General features: G+C 37.0%; 1 protein-coding gene across 1 annotated transcript in view; it reads left to right on the forward strand.

Moving 5' to 3' along the window:
- The window catches only part of TM9SF3 (transmembrane 9 superfamily member 3), a 42,688-nt gene that overhangs the window by 18,120 nt on the left and 10,835 nt on the right, over positions 1 to 13,733 (forward strand). The window contains exons 7-11 of the mRNA XM_054276560.1: positions 2,123 to 2,200; positions 3,106 to 3,237; positions 3,751 to 3,917; positions 6,290 to 6,384; positions 8,393 to 8,523. Coding sequence (XP_054132535.1) covers positions 2,123 to 2,200; positions 3,106 to 3,237; positions 3,751 to 3,917; positions 6,290 to 6,384; positions 8,393 to 8,523 — 603 coding nt within the window. The remainder of the gene's footprint in view (positions 1 to 2,122; positions 2,201 to 3,105; positions 3,238 to 3,750; positions 3,918 to 6,289; positions 6,385 to 8,392; positions 8,524 to 13,733) is intronic.

The following is a 13,733-nucleotide window of genomic DNA, read 5'->3' on the forward strand; positions in this document are numbered from 1 at the left end:
TGAAAATAGGTACTTGTATACCATAATATCTACTGGTATGTTGGGCTGTGTTAGAGGAAGATGCATCTTCACTCCTTCAATTATTCTGTTTTGTTGCTGAAAAACCTTGATAGATTTATTAATAATGAATGTAAAATTATTATTTTTGAAGTACTCCAAACAAACTGGAGCTTCTGTAATGTGCAGAAAAGTGTTTTAGTGGGAAAGGAAGATAGTCTGAAATAATGGAGACTGGAAGTATAGAGGACCCATGAGAAGGTACACATTGTCTTCATGCTTGGACTTCTGACCTTTCTATCATGGGTTTGAACTGGGTTCTCAGCTAGTATAAGAACCCACTGTAAGCCTTTATACTTTGCAAGCAGTTAATGTCAAAATTTACTTTGTTTTGCTATTCCAGTAGAAATTTCTTATTTATATAACATGATTAATAAGGTTTTAAATTTTTTAAATTTCTTTTTCTGAAGCTCTCTGATATGATATTGAGTTGCTATGATAAAAGGTAATGAATAAACAATGCTTGCTGGTTGAGACAGATGATTTTTTTCAGTTTTCCTCTTTATTTCGTTGATGTTACTTAAATCAAGTGATGGTTCACTTGTCATGTTCAGCACATTTGTATAGTGAAACCATTTTTTAATGCACTGCTTTTCTTCCATATGTGGATGTCAGCATAAGATTTTATTTCAGAAAATATTCTTGCCACAGTTACATTTCTTTTGTGCTGAATAAGTTGTATAGTTTGAAGAGCAGATAACTGGATTTTGTATGTGCTTTTTAGTATTACATTTACACTAATTTCCCTATTTTTGCTGCAAAATTGATAGTAGAAATTTCAGAATTTGCTATTTCAAATTCTACCATCATTGTGAAGTCCATTTGCTCTAAATTTGAAGTTGGACAGCAACTTAAAAGCTGAGTAGCAGCCAGTAATAAAAGTAACATAAGATATTCCCTTAAAAGACTTTTTAGCATGGAAAGCTCAGGACTTCTCTCTCAAATTCTGTTGGCACTGCTGGGCAATTGCTGGTCTGTCCTGTGTGTGGTGTTTAATTCACAGATTGTCACTGGTGGATTTGTTCTAAACTGTGCTTCATAGTGGCAGATGCTCAAATGAGAAATGTATCTGCTTGAAACAATTTTGAAAGCTACTAATCTTGAACAAAGTTGTAATTTGAACTGAGGAACATTAATATCAAACCTCAAAGTGAGTAGTGCTGGCATCTTGGGGTTTTTAACATGTCTCAGGACTGTGGTGAGTGATTGGGGTGTTCCATCTACATTTATATGCTTTCTTCTATACTCAGTAAGAGAACAGCTTTTGGAAGGGATAGTTACTTCTCATGAATTTTAAAATAGGTATGTACAAGGGGGCTACATTTGTTTCACTATCACTAAAAATGCTAGTAATTTTTGGCATGCTTTTGAAAAAGATTTTCAGGTAGGCTTGTATTTAGTTTGTAAAATTATTTTGATTTTTAAATGCAGTCTTGCAAAAATTGACAAAAATATTCTGTGCTACCATATTAGCACCATATAGTTCATTAATGCAATTACATTTTCCAAATCAAAAGCAGTCCTCTCTGCAGCTGGTGGAGAACTGACAGCTGTAATATGCTGTTACCCTGTGATAGTCTGTCCATAATCACATACTTTTCCAGTTGGTTTCAGAGTAATTTATTGGCAATTGAAGTGTCTAGATTCATAGTAATTACGTGTATGTGTGTGTGTATACTTATGTATATATACATTGTATAGATTCTGTAATCATGAAAAAGGTTTGTGGTATTTGACAACTACAAATCTGTATCTTTGGTTAACCTCACAGAGATTAACCCTTAGAGAGAACTGAGCTAGTACAAGACTGATTCTTCCTTGTTCTTAAACACAAGCATGTACAAGATTAGATCCATGAGGAGAGGAGGCTGGTGTTCATTCTGTGCCTGACCTGTAGATGCCAGTCTTTAAGAATATCATTCCATTGTTTTTTTGCCAAACCCCATTCATATTGAAGGAGACACCTAAAGTGGATGATTTTTAATATGGGTTCTGGGTTTCTGCATGTGACTATAGCTAAAAATACTGTAAGGACCTTTTCAAATATAAACATTTCTCTCTTCAGGTGAAATGGAAGAAATCAGATGTGAAGTTTGAAGACCGTTTTGACAAGTATCTTGACCCATCTTTCTTTCAGCACAGAGTATGTATTGTTCCACGACAGCCTTACAATACATCCCTTTACAATGGTTGCATTAGTTTAGATGTCATGCAGTTTTTGGATTACATCATTGAATTTTCATATTTTCCAGGTGCTCTGGGACAATAAAGCAGGGAGGTCTGACTATTGTTTAAGTGGCAGTGTTGCTACTAAAATAGGATGGCTCCGTTCTTTTGGAGTGCTTCAAGAAATGTGCAGGCAAGCCTCAAGCTTGCAGAAAATACAGTGTAGTTCAAAAAAATCCTTTCAAGTGACCAGAAACAATGAAATTTCAGGGACAGGACTGTGTAACTATGTAAGCTGAATAAATGCAGTTGGCCATTGGTACACTTCTTTCTGATGCAAATGCAGAGCAAAAAGCATCAACTAAGCCAGTTATCAGTTGTGGCGCTATCAGTTGTGTTTAAATCTGAGGTTGTAATCTCCTTAAGGGTAGTGTACTGAGCTGTGCTGTTTTCTGAAAGTAGGGACTTTGGAGCTCAGTGAAAACCAGAAGTATATGCTTTTGAGAGCAAAAATAATGCTGCTGCACATTTTCATCCTGTGCAGAGCAGTAATTCCTTTGGATTCTCTACTTGAGCCTTTTCTCTAGGAAGGCAGCAGTGCATGGTGTTGCCTTTTGCTTATCAAGGGAGCATGCACAGCCAATTGTTCAAACTTTGCTGCTGCTTAACTAAGTTGTGATAACTTGGTCCTGATTGAGGCTGGCTGATAAAAAGGTTTATGAGTGGTGTTTCACAGGCCAGTTTTAGTGTCACTCTCTGAAAATGTAGTGTTACTTTGCTAGTGCTGACAAGCTGTCCTTATAGGCAACAATTTATCCTTATTGGAACAATTTGAAACACATTTACAGTTCTAAATTTTATGTGTGTGTTTTCTTTTTATAGATTCACTGGTTTTCAATTTTCAATTCTTTTATGATGGTGATCTTTCTGGTTGGCCTGGTGTCTATGATATTAATGAGAACTTTGCGAAAAGATTATGCAAGATACAGCAAGGAGGAAGAAATGGATGATATGGTAAGACCTGCATCCATGCTTTAAAAACTCCTTTTTTAAGGCTTATTGTTTTCCTGTTGTACATTCATTGTGTAAGATGGTCTGAATGGCTTTCTTCAATTGGACAGAAAATGCCTTTTGTGTGTCTTGAAAGTGTTACTGGTTTTCTTTATAACATGCTTCTAGGTTGCGACCCAAAAATCTCTCTCTAGTCACTGTGTTAATGTTCATATCCAACCTTAGGATTAACTAGGTCCATTCTGACTTTGTAGTAAAAGCCTGATATACTCCTAAGCACCTCAGAGGCTTTAGGGACAGGGAGGGATTCTGGTAGATTTTATTGTGTCATATATTCAGGTAGTAATTTGTTGTCTTCATAAGCATCTGAAAAGTTGTTGATTTGATGCATTTAGAAGACAAGACACACTTCACTTGAAGTTGCTTTATTAAATCAGACCTTTTGTTTTTATGTAGCTTGTGTGTTTGTCTTGAATTGTCATGACTAGACTTAAAATTTGTTGTTGTTGTTCCCAGGACAGAGATCTAGGTGATGAGTATGGGTGGAAGCAGGTCCATGGAGATGTGTTTAGACCATCCAGTCATCCTCTAATATTTTCATCGCTTATTGGGTCTGGCTGTCAAATTTTTGCTGTGTCTCTTATAGTTATTATTGTTGCAATGATAGAAGATTTATACACAGAGTAAGTATAATTGTGCCATGTCTTCCATATATAAATGTTTAAGTGAATAAAATAATTACAAAAATTATTGTTCTAAAGGGCCTGAATAAAAGTGTTTGAGAGTCTCTAGTAGTAATCTGCAGATCAGATGTAGTATTAAGAAGTGCTCTTTTAATTTGTAATGAAACTTTGTCCTACTGTTATCACGTTAGTCGGTCTCCTTTGATTTTCTCTTTTAGTGCTTGCTTTTTGAATGATTTATTTTGAAACTAGTTTGTTGTTCTGCAGAATCACTAGTAGATAATATGGGAATTATATGTATTCAGAGGTACATATTTCACTCCTGGTTTCATCCAGAGTGACAAGATGTTATTATATTTCTGGCCCTATTTCCCCACCATGTCCTGTGAAGACTGAAATAAGAGTGTGCTCTGTTGTGAATAGTCCTGTTTTCTGCTGACAAGTCAGTATTAAGTCAGTCTTATCACAAGTCTGCTTGGGAATTAAAATGTAATTCTTTAAGTTCTTTTGAACACATTGTGCTCAGCCTGTGTTGATGTAAAATCCCCAGAAATAGGTCCTGACTGGAAAGAATCAATTAAAAAAAAGAAATAATAGTCAAGTTTAAATTTAACGCACTACTTGTAGTTCACCTGTTTTCTTCCTTTACCTTTTAATTTGATTGAGATTTTTGGGTTACTGGGTGGACTTCATCTGCTTCTGTAGTGATTGTGTTTTGGGTATTGGAGGGAATTATTGGCTTGTGTTTGGGTTTTTGGGGTTTTTTACAATTGATTTGTTTTAAGCAGTGGCTAAACTTTGGTCTCTATCACCTGTAACTTGATTTTAGCAAGTTGTAATGCTTCTAATGTGCCGCTGGAGGGAACTCTTGCTTTTCAATTTAGTGGCCTTTTACTGGTGTGTTTAAAAAGCCACTCTGTAGTACCAGAATCTTGGCATATTTTCATTTTCCATAGGGTCTTATTCCCCTCCTCGTGTCTCATGGTGGTATTTCTAGACAGGAATGCATACACACTTTTAATTGTGCAGCATATCAGCCCTTCAGAGGACAAAATGAAACCATTTCAGAATGTATGTGCCCTGTAGAGAGGCTGTAGGTTAGTCATGTCACTTGTAAATTATCAGAATAGTATTTTTTGAAAAGATGTGTGCACTTAGTCTTTTATTGCAATAGGCCTTTCTGTCACTTTCAAAGTGAATTTAATTCTGGGTGTGTAGTGGAATAATTGACCAAATGTGGTGCAGGCAATTGTTATGTTTAGGAAAACAGCACCAAGTCTGGTGTTTTTACTGCTAGTCTGGATTTACACAGTGGCAGTGTAAAGCCATCTCAGACTGTGCCTGCTCTTGGGGGTTTTGCATGTGTCTCTAAATTGTCTTCAGTTACGAGAAACCTTTAAAAAACAAATACTGGTAGAACAGTCCTTCAGTGTGTGTGACCAGCAGGTATATTTGCTTTGGTCATGCTGTCATGGAAGCTTAAGTGCTAAAGATTGCTTCTTTGAGTACAGCAGGCATCCAGGAATGGTACCTCAAAAACCAAAATGGCAGTAACTAGAATCTCTCAGAGCAACTAATTTGAAGGAAGTACAGTAAGTCAGCTGAAAACCTACTGCTATTTGCTGTTGAAGAATAGCAGAGGGATGTGGGGAAACAATTCTATTAATGAATAACATTTATATCTTCCTATTCTTAGATGCGATCTTTTAAAATGTATTTGGAAATGGCTTCTTTGATTTAAAATTATTAGCTTTGCTTGTAAAATTTCAGAAAAATTATGCCAAAATTAGTAGTCCAACGTTTAATGGGGTGACATTTAAAAATTACTAAGCTCTTCTGATTGCACTACTTAATGCTGATTTGTGACTTCATTATAGTATTTATAGTTTCTAAATCTAATTTTCTGCCAGATGAGCACTTTCCATCTTAAAAGTTAATTTCTGGGGGATGGCAGAAACATTATTCACAATCTTAGTATATTTTTGTTAATACTGGCCTTTTGACGTTTTATCTGCAGTTGAATCTTACACTTAATGGATGTCATGTAAATAATTCTTTATGCACAAAGTACACACCTCCAAATGTCAGGGTATATTTATCAGAGGTGAGAGTCTGTACTCCAGTTAAAATAAATGCATATTAGGAAAGTATGTCAAAACTCTCTTTCCCACATTGAATTAGACTTGGCCAAAGCCTTGTGTACAAACAGTTCTCATTCTTACGCAGATTTTACAGTTCAAGCACTTCTAAATATTTGTAGTACATAAAAATATTAAATAACTGCTTCTGCTAAAAATACAGGGGTTTTTACTCTAATCATGTTTGGTTTTGTATGTCATTATGTAATTCACCAAAAACATCCCTTCTTGTAGGAGAGGATCAATGCTTAGTACAGCTATATTTGTTTATGCTGCAACATCACCAGTGAATGGATATTTTGGAGGAAGCCTTTATGCTAGACAAGGAGGTAAATTGTTTTCATGTTTCAGCATTTTCATTGCATTGTTAAATTGAGAAGTTACTATTTTCTGATTTGCACCAATGTAGAAGAGTCCTCTTGGAGTTAGATGGAATCCATTAGATTCTTAATAAACAGGAAATATTTTGAGTATATTTAACTTTCATATTATCTACTCAGTCAGTACTGGCTATGCTTTCTAAAACGGTAACTGAAGTCTTAGGTTAATTTAAAAGAGGTAAAGGACTTTTAACAGTTGTGATTTCCAAATTGCTTGTTATACTCTTGTATATGATTTTTGGCTCATGACATCCACAGAGTATAATAGCCTTTCCCTTTTGTGTAACATGTTGTTAAACAGCTCATGTCATCTTCTCCAGTTGACTCCTACATGGTCCTCTTCTTTATGTACTAGGGGGGTTATGTTAGGTTAACACAAAAAGGACAAGTATAGATTATTTACTAGACCATTAATTGCAGATGGGGAGAACTGTTTATAACATCTTTTAAAGAAAGTTGTTCTACTTTCCAGTATTGCTCAGCTTTATACTTAGCAAATCAAAGTAAGCATCAGTAGAGAGCAGAAGCCAAGTAAAATTGACAGAAGATTTGAACAGGCTGTCTTCAAATGCTCTCCACTATGCCCCTGAGTTATGACCAGTTAGATTCTTGCAGTGCACTAGCTTCATCCATTCCCTATGCTGCAATAAAAGAATAATCAATATCTATTATCTTCTAGAGTGCTTAAAAAAGTAATTCTGGTAAGTTCACAAAAGAAAATTTGTATCTTTTTAGCATGATATACCTGTTAATGTTCAATCTCAACTCTACTTTGAGTTTGGAGGTTGGAAGTTTATTTTCATGTGACTTGTTTATAAACCTAGCAATTTGTACAAACCAGATCTACTTAGAAAGGGGTTGCTGTGCTGTAATATATTGTGATCTGTAGTTGAGCCAGATAAGTTGTTTTGTTTTTTTTACAGGTAAACATGTATCAAACCATTAAATGCAGATTATATGGGCACATGGTGAAAATACTTATGATTGTCTTGAAAAAATATGCTTTTAAAAATATTTTTTACTTACTGAATATTAATACCACAGTGTATAAATGTAGACAGTTTTTAAGAGCATAGAAAGTACAGGGAATACAGATAGGGGAAATTTTTAAGATGTTGCCCAAAAGGATTTCTTTGATCTCCAGGGAGCTCTAAATTTAGTAATAACTGCTAACCAGTGTTCTGTTCCCTTGATGCTTGGAGTTTAGAAATCACTTTTTTTCTACCTTTTCAGTTGTTGAAAATGTCAAGAGTTCAGTTTTCTTGTATGTTAAATGCTGTGGCATTTTGCTTTTTAGCAGGGATAGCCCTTTCCTTAATGCATCCTGAAGGTGTGTCTGGGTTGGCTGAGTCCAGCTTGGACTGAGGCAGCCCCGAGCAGGAGCTGCCTGGAAGCAGCTGCAGTGCTGGGCTGTCCTGGGAGCAGTGCTGGGCTCTCCTGGGAGCAGTGCTGGGCTGTCCTGGGAGCAGTGCTGGGCTGTCCTGGGAGCAGTGCTGGGCTCTCCTGGGAGCAGTGCTGGGCTCTCCTGGGAGCAGTGCTGAGCTCTCCTGTGCTCCTCAAGCATTGTCTAATGCAGGTGCTGCACAGGGCCAGCTCTGCTATCTCTGGCTCTTCTCATCTGCAGCTACATGCACCCTCAGCTTTCACACCCCAGGTTCTTTGGCCAGCTTAGTCAGCATATGCTGTTCTTCAGCTGAAACGGTCTCATGCTGTATCCCTTTTCTTCTTTTCACCTGGCCCACTGAATTGATTCATGTGCTGCATCTTGTGAGTGACCAGAGTCAGCCAAAACTTAGTTTGCTCTTAGCTCTTGTATTGATGTAGTATGTTGTTACTTACTTCTTTCACCTTTTTGTGGGAGAAGTAGTCAAACATGTAAATTCTGGAGTGCTTGCTAGTCCTTTTTTTTTTAATGTGCTGCATCTTACCAGTCCCATTGAAATGTCCCTTCTTACAGGAAGGCGATGGATAAAACAGATGTTCATCGGAGCCTTCCTTATTCCAGCAATGGTGTGTGGAACTGCCTTCTTCATCAACTTCATTGCCATCTATTACCATGCTTCAAGAGCTATACCCTTTGCAACCATGGTGAGTTGTTTCATTGGCAAATTTAAATTCCACTGTACACACAGAAAAATGTTATTTTTTTAATAGAAATATATTTGTGAGTCATAGTTTAGAGCTAGCTAATTAGAAGTTTATCATGGGAGGGAGTTTAAGGTGCTTCAAATATAATTAATTTTAATCACAATAGCAGCAGCTGCTGGATGCCAAAAACAGTCTTATCTCTGCTTAAAGTGACACTTAAAGTGACGTTGCTGATTCTAGTCACCTCCTCATTAGTAGTATTTTCAAAGCATGCCTAAATACCAGCTTTTTACCAGTCGAATTCATTTCTGTAAAGCCATTAAATGTAATATAAAGCTAAGCATGTTTATAAACTCTTCACTTATTTTTTCTCATTTTCTTCTTCGAGAAATTAGATTAAAATTCTGTCTTTGAGTATATTTGTGTTAGTTGGTCAATGTGTCCCAAAGCAATATTGTGTTATTTTTTCTTTCCTGTGCTAGTAGCTATATACAGTATTGTCATAAAAGTTTACAGCATTGATCTTTGATATGTGTAAAGAGACTGTTTTACTGCTAAGCCAGCAGTTATGGTATCCCATTTCTCACTTGTATTCTCATTTGGAGGCCAGGAATGCTGAGGGAAGGCGATTCTACATGTACTGAAGTTTGCCTTGTGAATCTGTTCAACTGATTTGTATTTTAAGACTGTGGGCATGTGCATGGAAAAGCAAACTGATATATAAATCTTCAGGGTTCAATTCACCAGGATGTTAGGACTTTCCATACACAGTGATTTTAATGTTTGCCAGGTTTTATGAAAGTGTTTGAATCATTGTGACTGTGGCAATAAAACTTGAGTGGAGTTAGCAGGCGAGCAGGTTATGAATCGGAAACTTCATCAGCATGAGCAACGCTCTAATGGCTTCAAATCAACAAGCTGGTTTGTAGGAGGAAATGGAAATTGTTTGCAATTACCATGTTATGCTTCAGGTTGAAGTCCCCAGGAAGCCCTCTGGCTTTATGGATGAGATCCCTTTGTGTCTTTCCACTTCTGTTTTCACTGTAAAGAGGCTTCCAGAATTGTCTAATGCAAATTTGCTGCTTTCTTGGGGAAATAAAACCTCTGCCACCTAAATGTATTAGAATACAGAAATAACTTCCTTTATCCTGACATGTCTTGAAACCATCCTCCTTGATTTAAATTGCTGGCAAGTATAGCCCCTTCATCTTGACTGCCATAAATATGGAAAAAGCAGAAACTGAGTCACTGAAAAAAGTTCCATAGCAAAAAGGTTGCTAAGAGACTATTCTTAAATATGTCCTCCTGTACTTTACCAGTTTTGCATTGCCACTTCCAGTGGAGTATCTAAGTAGTCTCTGTGACTTATTTCTTCTGTCCAGAGGAGTTTTCCTAGGGAATTTAGGCGAGGGCAGATGATAGAATCAAATCCAGGACATCCAAACTGACACTCAGTTCTGTGTCTTTCACCTGCCTGGTATCTGTTTTTCTACACTTTGTCTTGAAGTCCTCAAATTGATTGGGCTCTTCAGGACCTTCGTGCATTGTTGTAGTCTGTTTTGAACTTCAAAACTTCATTCACCTTGTATAACTCATGCCTGGTGTGTGGGATCTCCTTGAAGGTGAAAAGTTTGAGAAAATGGAAAGTTTGTTTCTGAAATCAGTCTTCACTCTTGTGACTCTGCCCTTAGCCCTTTTAGAAATACTTGCAAGCTATCTTACCTATGGAATGCCAAACCTTCTGCAGGGAGATAAGCCATGAGCATAAACAAAGGCTTAATCTCTTCCTTGGGGTAGCTTTCAACTGTCCTTCTCTTCAGAATGATATCAAGAATGTGACAGGTTTTATTCAAATATGAGACCTTTTTAAAACTTAATGCATTGAAGCTTTCTGGAGCATATGAAGGAGATACAAAATCTGCTTTTTTCACTCATCCCTTCACCTTTATAGGAATGCAATGGGTACTGTTCAGTTATTCATGCCTTTGGAGTCGAAATTTGATTTTTTGGTGTATTTTGTTTATTATGTCCTCTTACTAGTGAACATTGAGTTCTGAAGTTGTTATACATTTTGACTTACTGTCTGTTGATGTTTATCAGTCTTTCTGGTATATTTAACAATCATCTTTATGTTTGTGTGTGTGTGAGTGATATGTAAAAAGTGGAGTGTGGAAGATTTAAGAAGAGTTTTAAAATAATGGTATGTGTAGTGATTTCTCCATAATAAGTTTGAGGAGTATGTTACTAGTTCTGTGCAGATATACTGACTAATACAGAATTTCTACAGAGTACAGCATGATTGAATTTGAAGGGACCATTTTAATTCTGGCATTTCATAAGTTGTGACTGCTTACCTTGTTCTGTGAGTGATGCATAATTTAAAGATTTCCATTAAGGCTACTATGACTAATGTAATATTCTGACTGCAAAATCTATGCAGCTTCTATTAACCGTTTTAAGATTTATTATTTTTGTTTTGTTTGAACAGTAGGTTCCTTTGTGGCTAAGGTTTCCAGTGCATTTTTAATGATTTAATTAAATAAGGTTAAGGACACAGTGTTTCTCTTGGGATTGAGACCCTGTTTGCATCTTTTGTACCTTGTTTTGAAAAGAAAAAATTGTTTCCTCCAACAGATAGCTTAATCCAAGCTGCAGGTTTCCCTGACAGCTTTAAGTTGATATGACTATTGACTGCCACTAAAAAAAGAGGACCTGGTAGTGCCAACCATTTTCATGCCTTAAGCCAGATAAAGAAATATACCTCCCTGAAAAAGGGAGAAAATCCTATTACATGCATTCAGCAGAAAGTGACTGTGCAACCATTGGTCAGACTCCTTCATTTTGCTAAAAATAGACACCCATTAATTCTTCTGCCTACATTTTCAACAGTTCAATTTATTACCCAAAGCTGCAGTCTAGATTAACAACTTAGTTGTAATAAAACTTGTAACACTTTTTGTTGAAGCCTTCTATTCTTTTTCTTGTAATGTTTGGACAACGTGCAGAAAACTGTTGTGTTACAGAAATTTAGTAACCTCTATATGGGAGGGAGTCTCATGACTCAGAGTGCATTTTGGTAGCTGACAGGGAAGATCAAGCTGCTGCTTTGACAGTTAATTTTTATTGCTTTTCTTCCCTGTGCATTAAGCAGACATGGCACCATAGCCTGCCAGTAGCTGTTTAATATTAGATATGCTCATAAAAATTTTAATTATCACCCTTGAAAGAAGTTTAATCTACAGTTGTCAGGAAATATGAAACATGTGGCACTAGGAAATAAATTATATCCCTCTTCACAATGTTTCCTTTCAAATATGGAAAACTGAATTCTGCACATTCAGTCAAGGGCAGTAGAATTTTTTTTTCCCCATAAAAACAAAACAAAAAAGGAGTTAGAAGGAATGCAGGCTCGGTGAGGTTGACAGTCTCTTCTATGGCAACTGAAACCTGCAAACTAAATTGGCTGCTAGTGTGTAAGATATTTTGTACAACAAAGTTGCAACAGTCAAAATTAGAGAAGTATTTTTTAATGTAGTGGCTTGGTACAAAAACTCACATAATTTGTTTTGGTTAACATGGATTATAGAAAACCTCTTCTTGTTTGCTTGATGAAAAACCAGGTCTGAAGATCTGATGTATTTGCCTCTTTGCATAATTTGTGTTTTATGAAGTAGTTGTTAAAATGGTTCTCTGAATTTCTCCTGGCTGATGTTACAGTAATAACTCTTAAAACACTCAGAAAGATGTAACTTTCTTATCTCTGCCTATCACATAACTGCTGTTAATGGGATTGGATTTTTTAGTATGTTGTCAGTGACTTTGGCAGGAGGGTTGAGCAGGTTTGTGTGTTGGTCTTGTCTTCATTTCTCCTTTCCATTTGTGATGGTGGAGGCCATTAAGTGCCTGAACTGCTTTTCCCATTATATTCTTACTCTTACCTTTTAGGCAGAAGTCTTGTTACTTCACCTTTAAGACACTTGTTACCCCAGTAGCCTGTGTTTGCTTCAGTTAGGATTTAGACTCTGTAGGTTTGGATATTGCCCAGCCTGCAAACATTGTCCTTGCCATGTGTGGCTACGGGCACTACCTGTTTAGTTTGAGAGGAGGGGCGCTGGTTTTACCTCAGCCCTGTAATTAAGAGGAATATTCCTGAAAACCATCAGCTATCTTCAGTCATCTCTTACATCCAGGGAAGGCTTGTTACTGCCAAGAGTGAAGAAAGTGTTTTTACCAGTCATCAGTCTGAGCTGGTAGACTACCTGTGAGTCAGTGAGTGAAAAGCAAGAAAGAAGATGCTGCTGAGTTCAACATGGTGTGTACAACCAGTACTGGTTTTGTTGGTCATCTCACCAGGGCCAGTAGGTTGCTGTCTCTAGAATAGTCTTATCTCAGTAAAAAGAACATGCACATCATCTTCATTCTGGACAGTTTATCAGAGCCAGGTGGGAGTAGGAGGCATTCCTGAGCCTCTTCTGTGGTTCATCCTTGTTTGCTCAGTTGTGTCTCCTTTGCACCCCAGACTTAGCTCAGATAATTTTTAGACTCCTGAAGTGGCTCCAGGATAAAAGGAAAAAAAATGTACTTCACTTGCACATGTCCTCAGAACACAGGATAGCATTAAGACAGGTGGCATTTCACTGTTTTACAAAATGTTGACTTTATCTAGTGCTGCTGCTTGGTATCACTGAAGATGCTGGCTGTTCTGTTTGAAAGTTAATTTTTCAGCCAACTGGATAATGTGAGGTGTTACACCATTATCAGTTATAATTTGACTGATCTGATAATGAAACCACAGATTTTTCTGACGGATGCCAATTATAGGTGTACTAGAGATAGCTTGACTGTACTTACTGAAGTCATTATTCAAGGGACCTTGATCTGTCTCAGCTTGTTTTATGCAGATGAACATTTTAGATTTCAAAGCTACTGCAGAGTCAGTTTCCTGGATAACACAACAGCCAAACCCTGCTGGATCAAGTTGAGCCCTTTCCTTTCCCTACTGGTTTGAAGCCATTCAGCTGAGGGTGTCACTGCAATGAAATGCTACTGACAGCCTTGTTTCATCCAGGAGTTTGCCAGCTAATCCGTAATTAAGGCCTAGATGTTCCTTGCTTGATTCCTTGTCCAAGGTTATAATCTTCCTGTGTGGATTCTGTAAAATAGACACATTTTGCAAGATGGACAAAAGCAAGATGCTAAGTGTTGTTCCA

Source organism: Melozone crissalis, unplaced genomic scaffold, assembly GCF_028551555.1.
Source record: "Melozone crissalis strain CALT ecotype California unplaced genomic scaffold, PUWL_Pcris_2 ptg000019l_1, whole genome shotgun sequence".
NCBI lineage: Eukaryota > Metazoa > Chordata > Aves > Passeriformes > Passerellidae > Melozone > Melozone crissalis.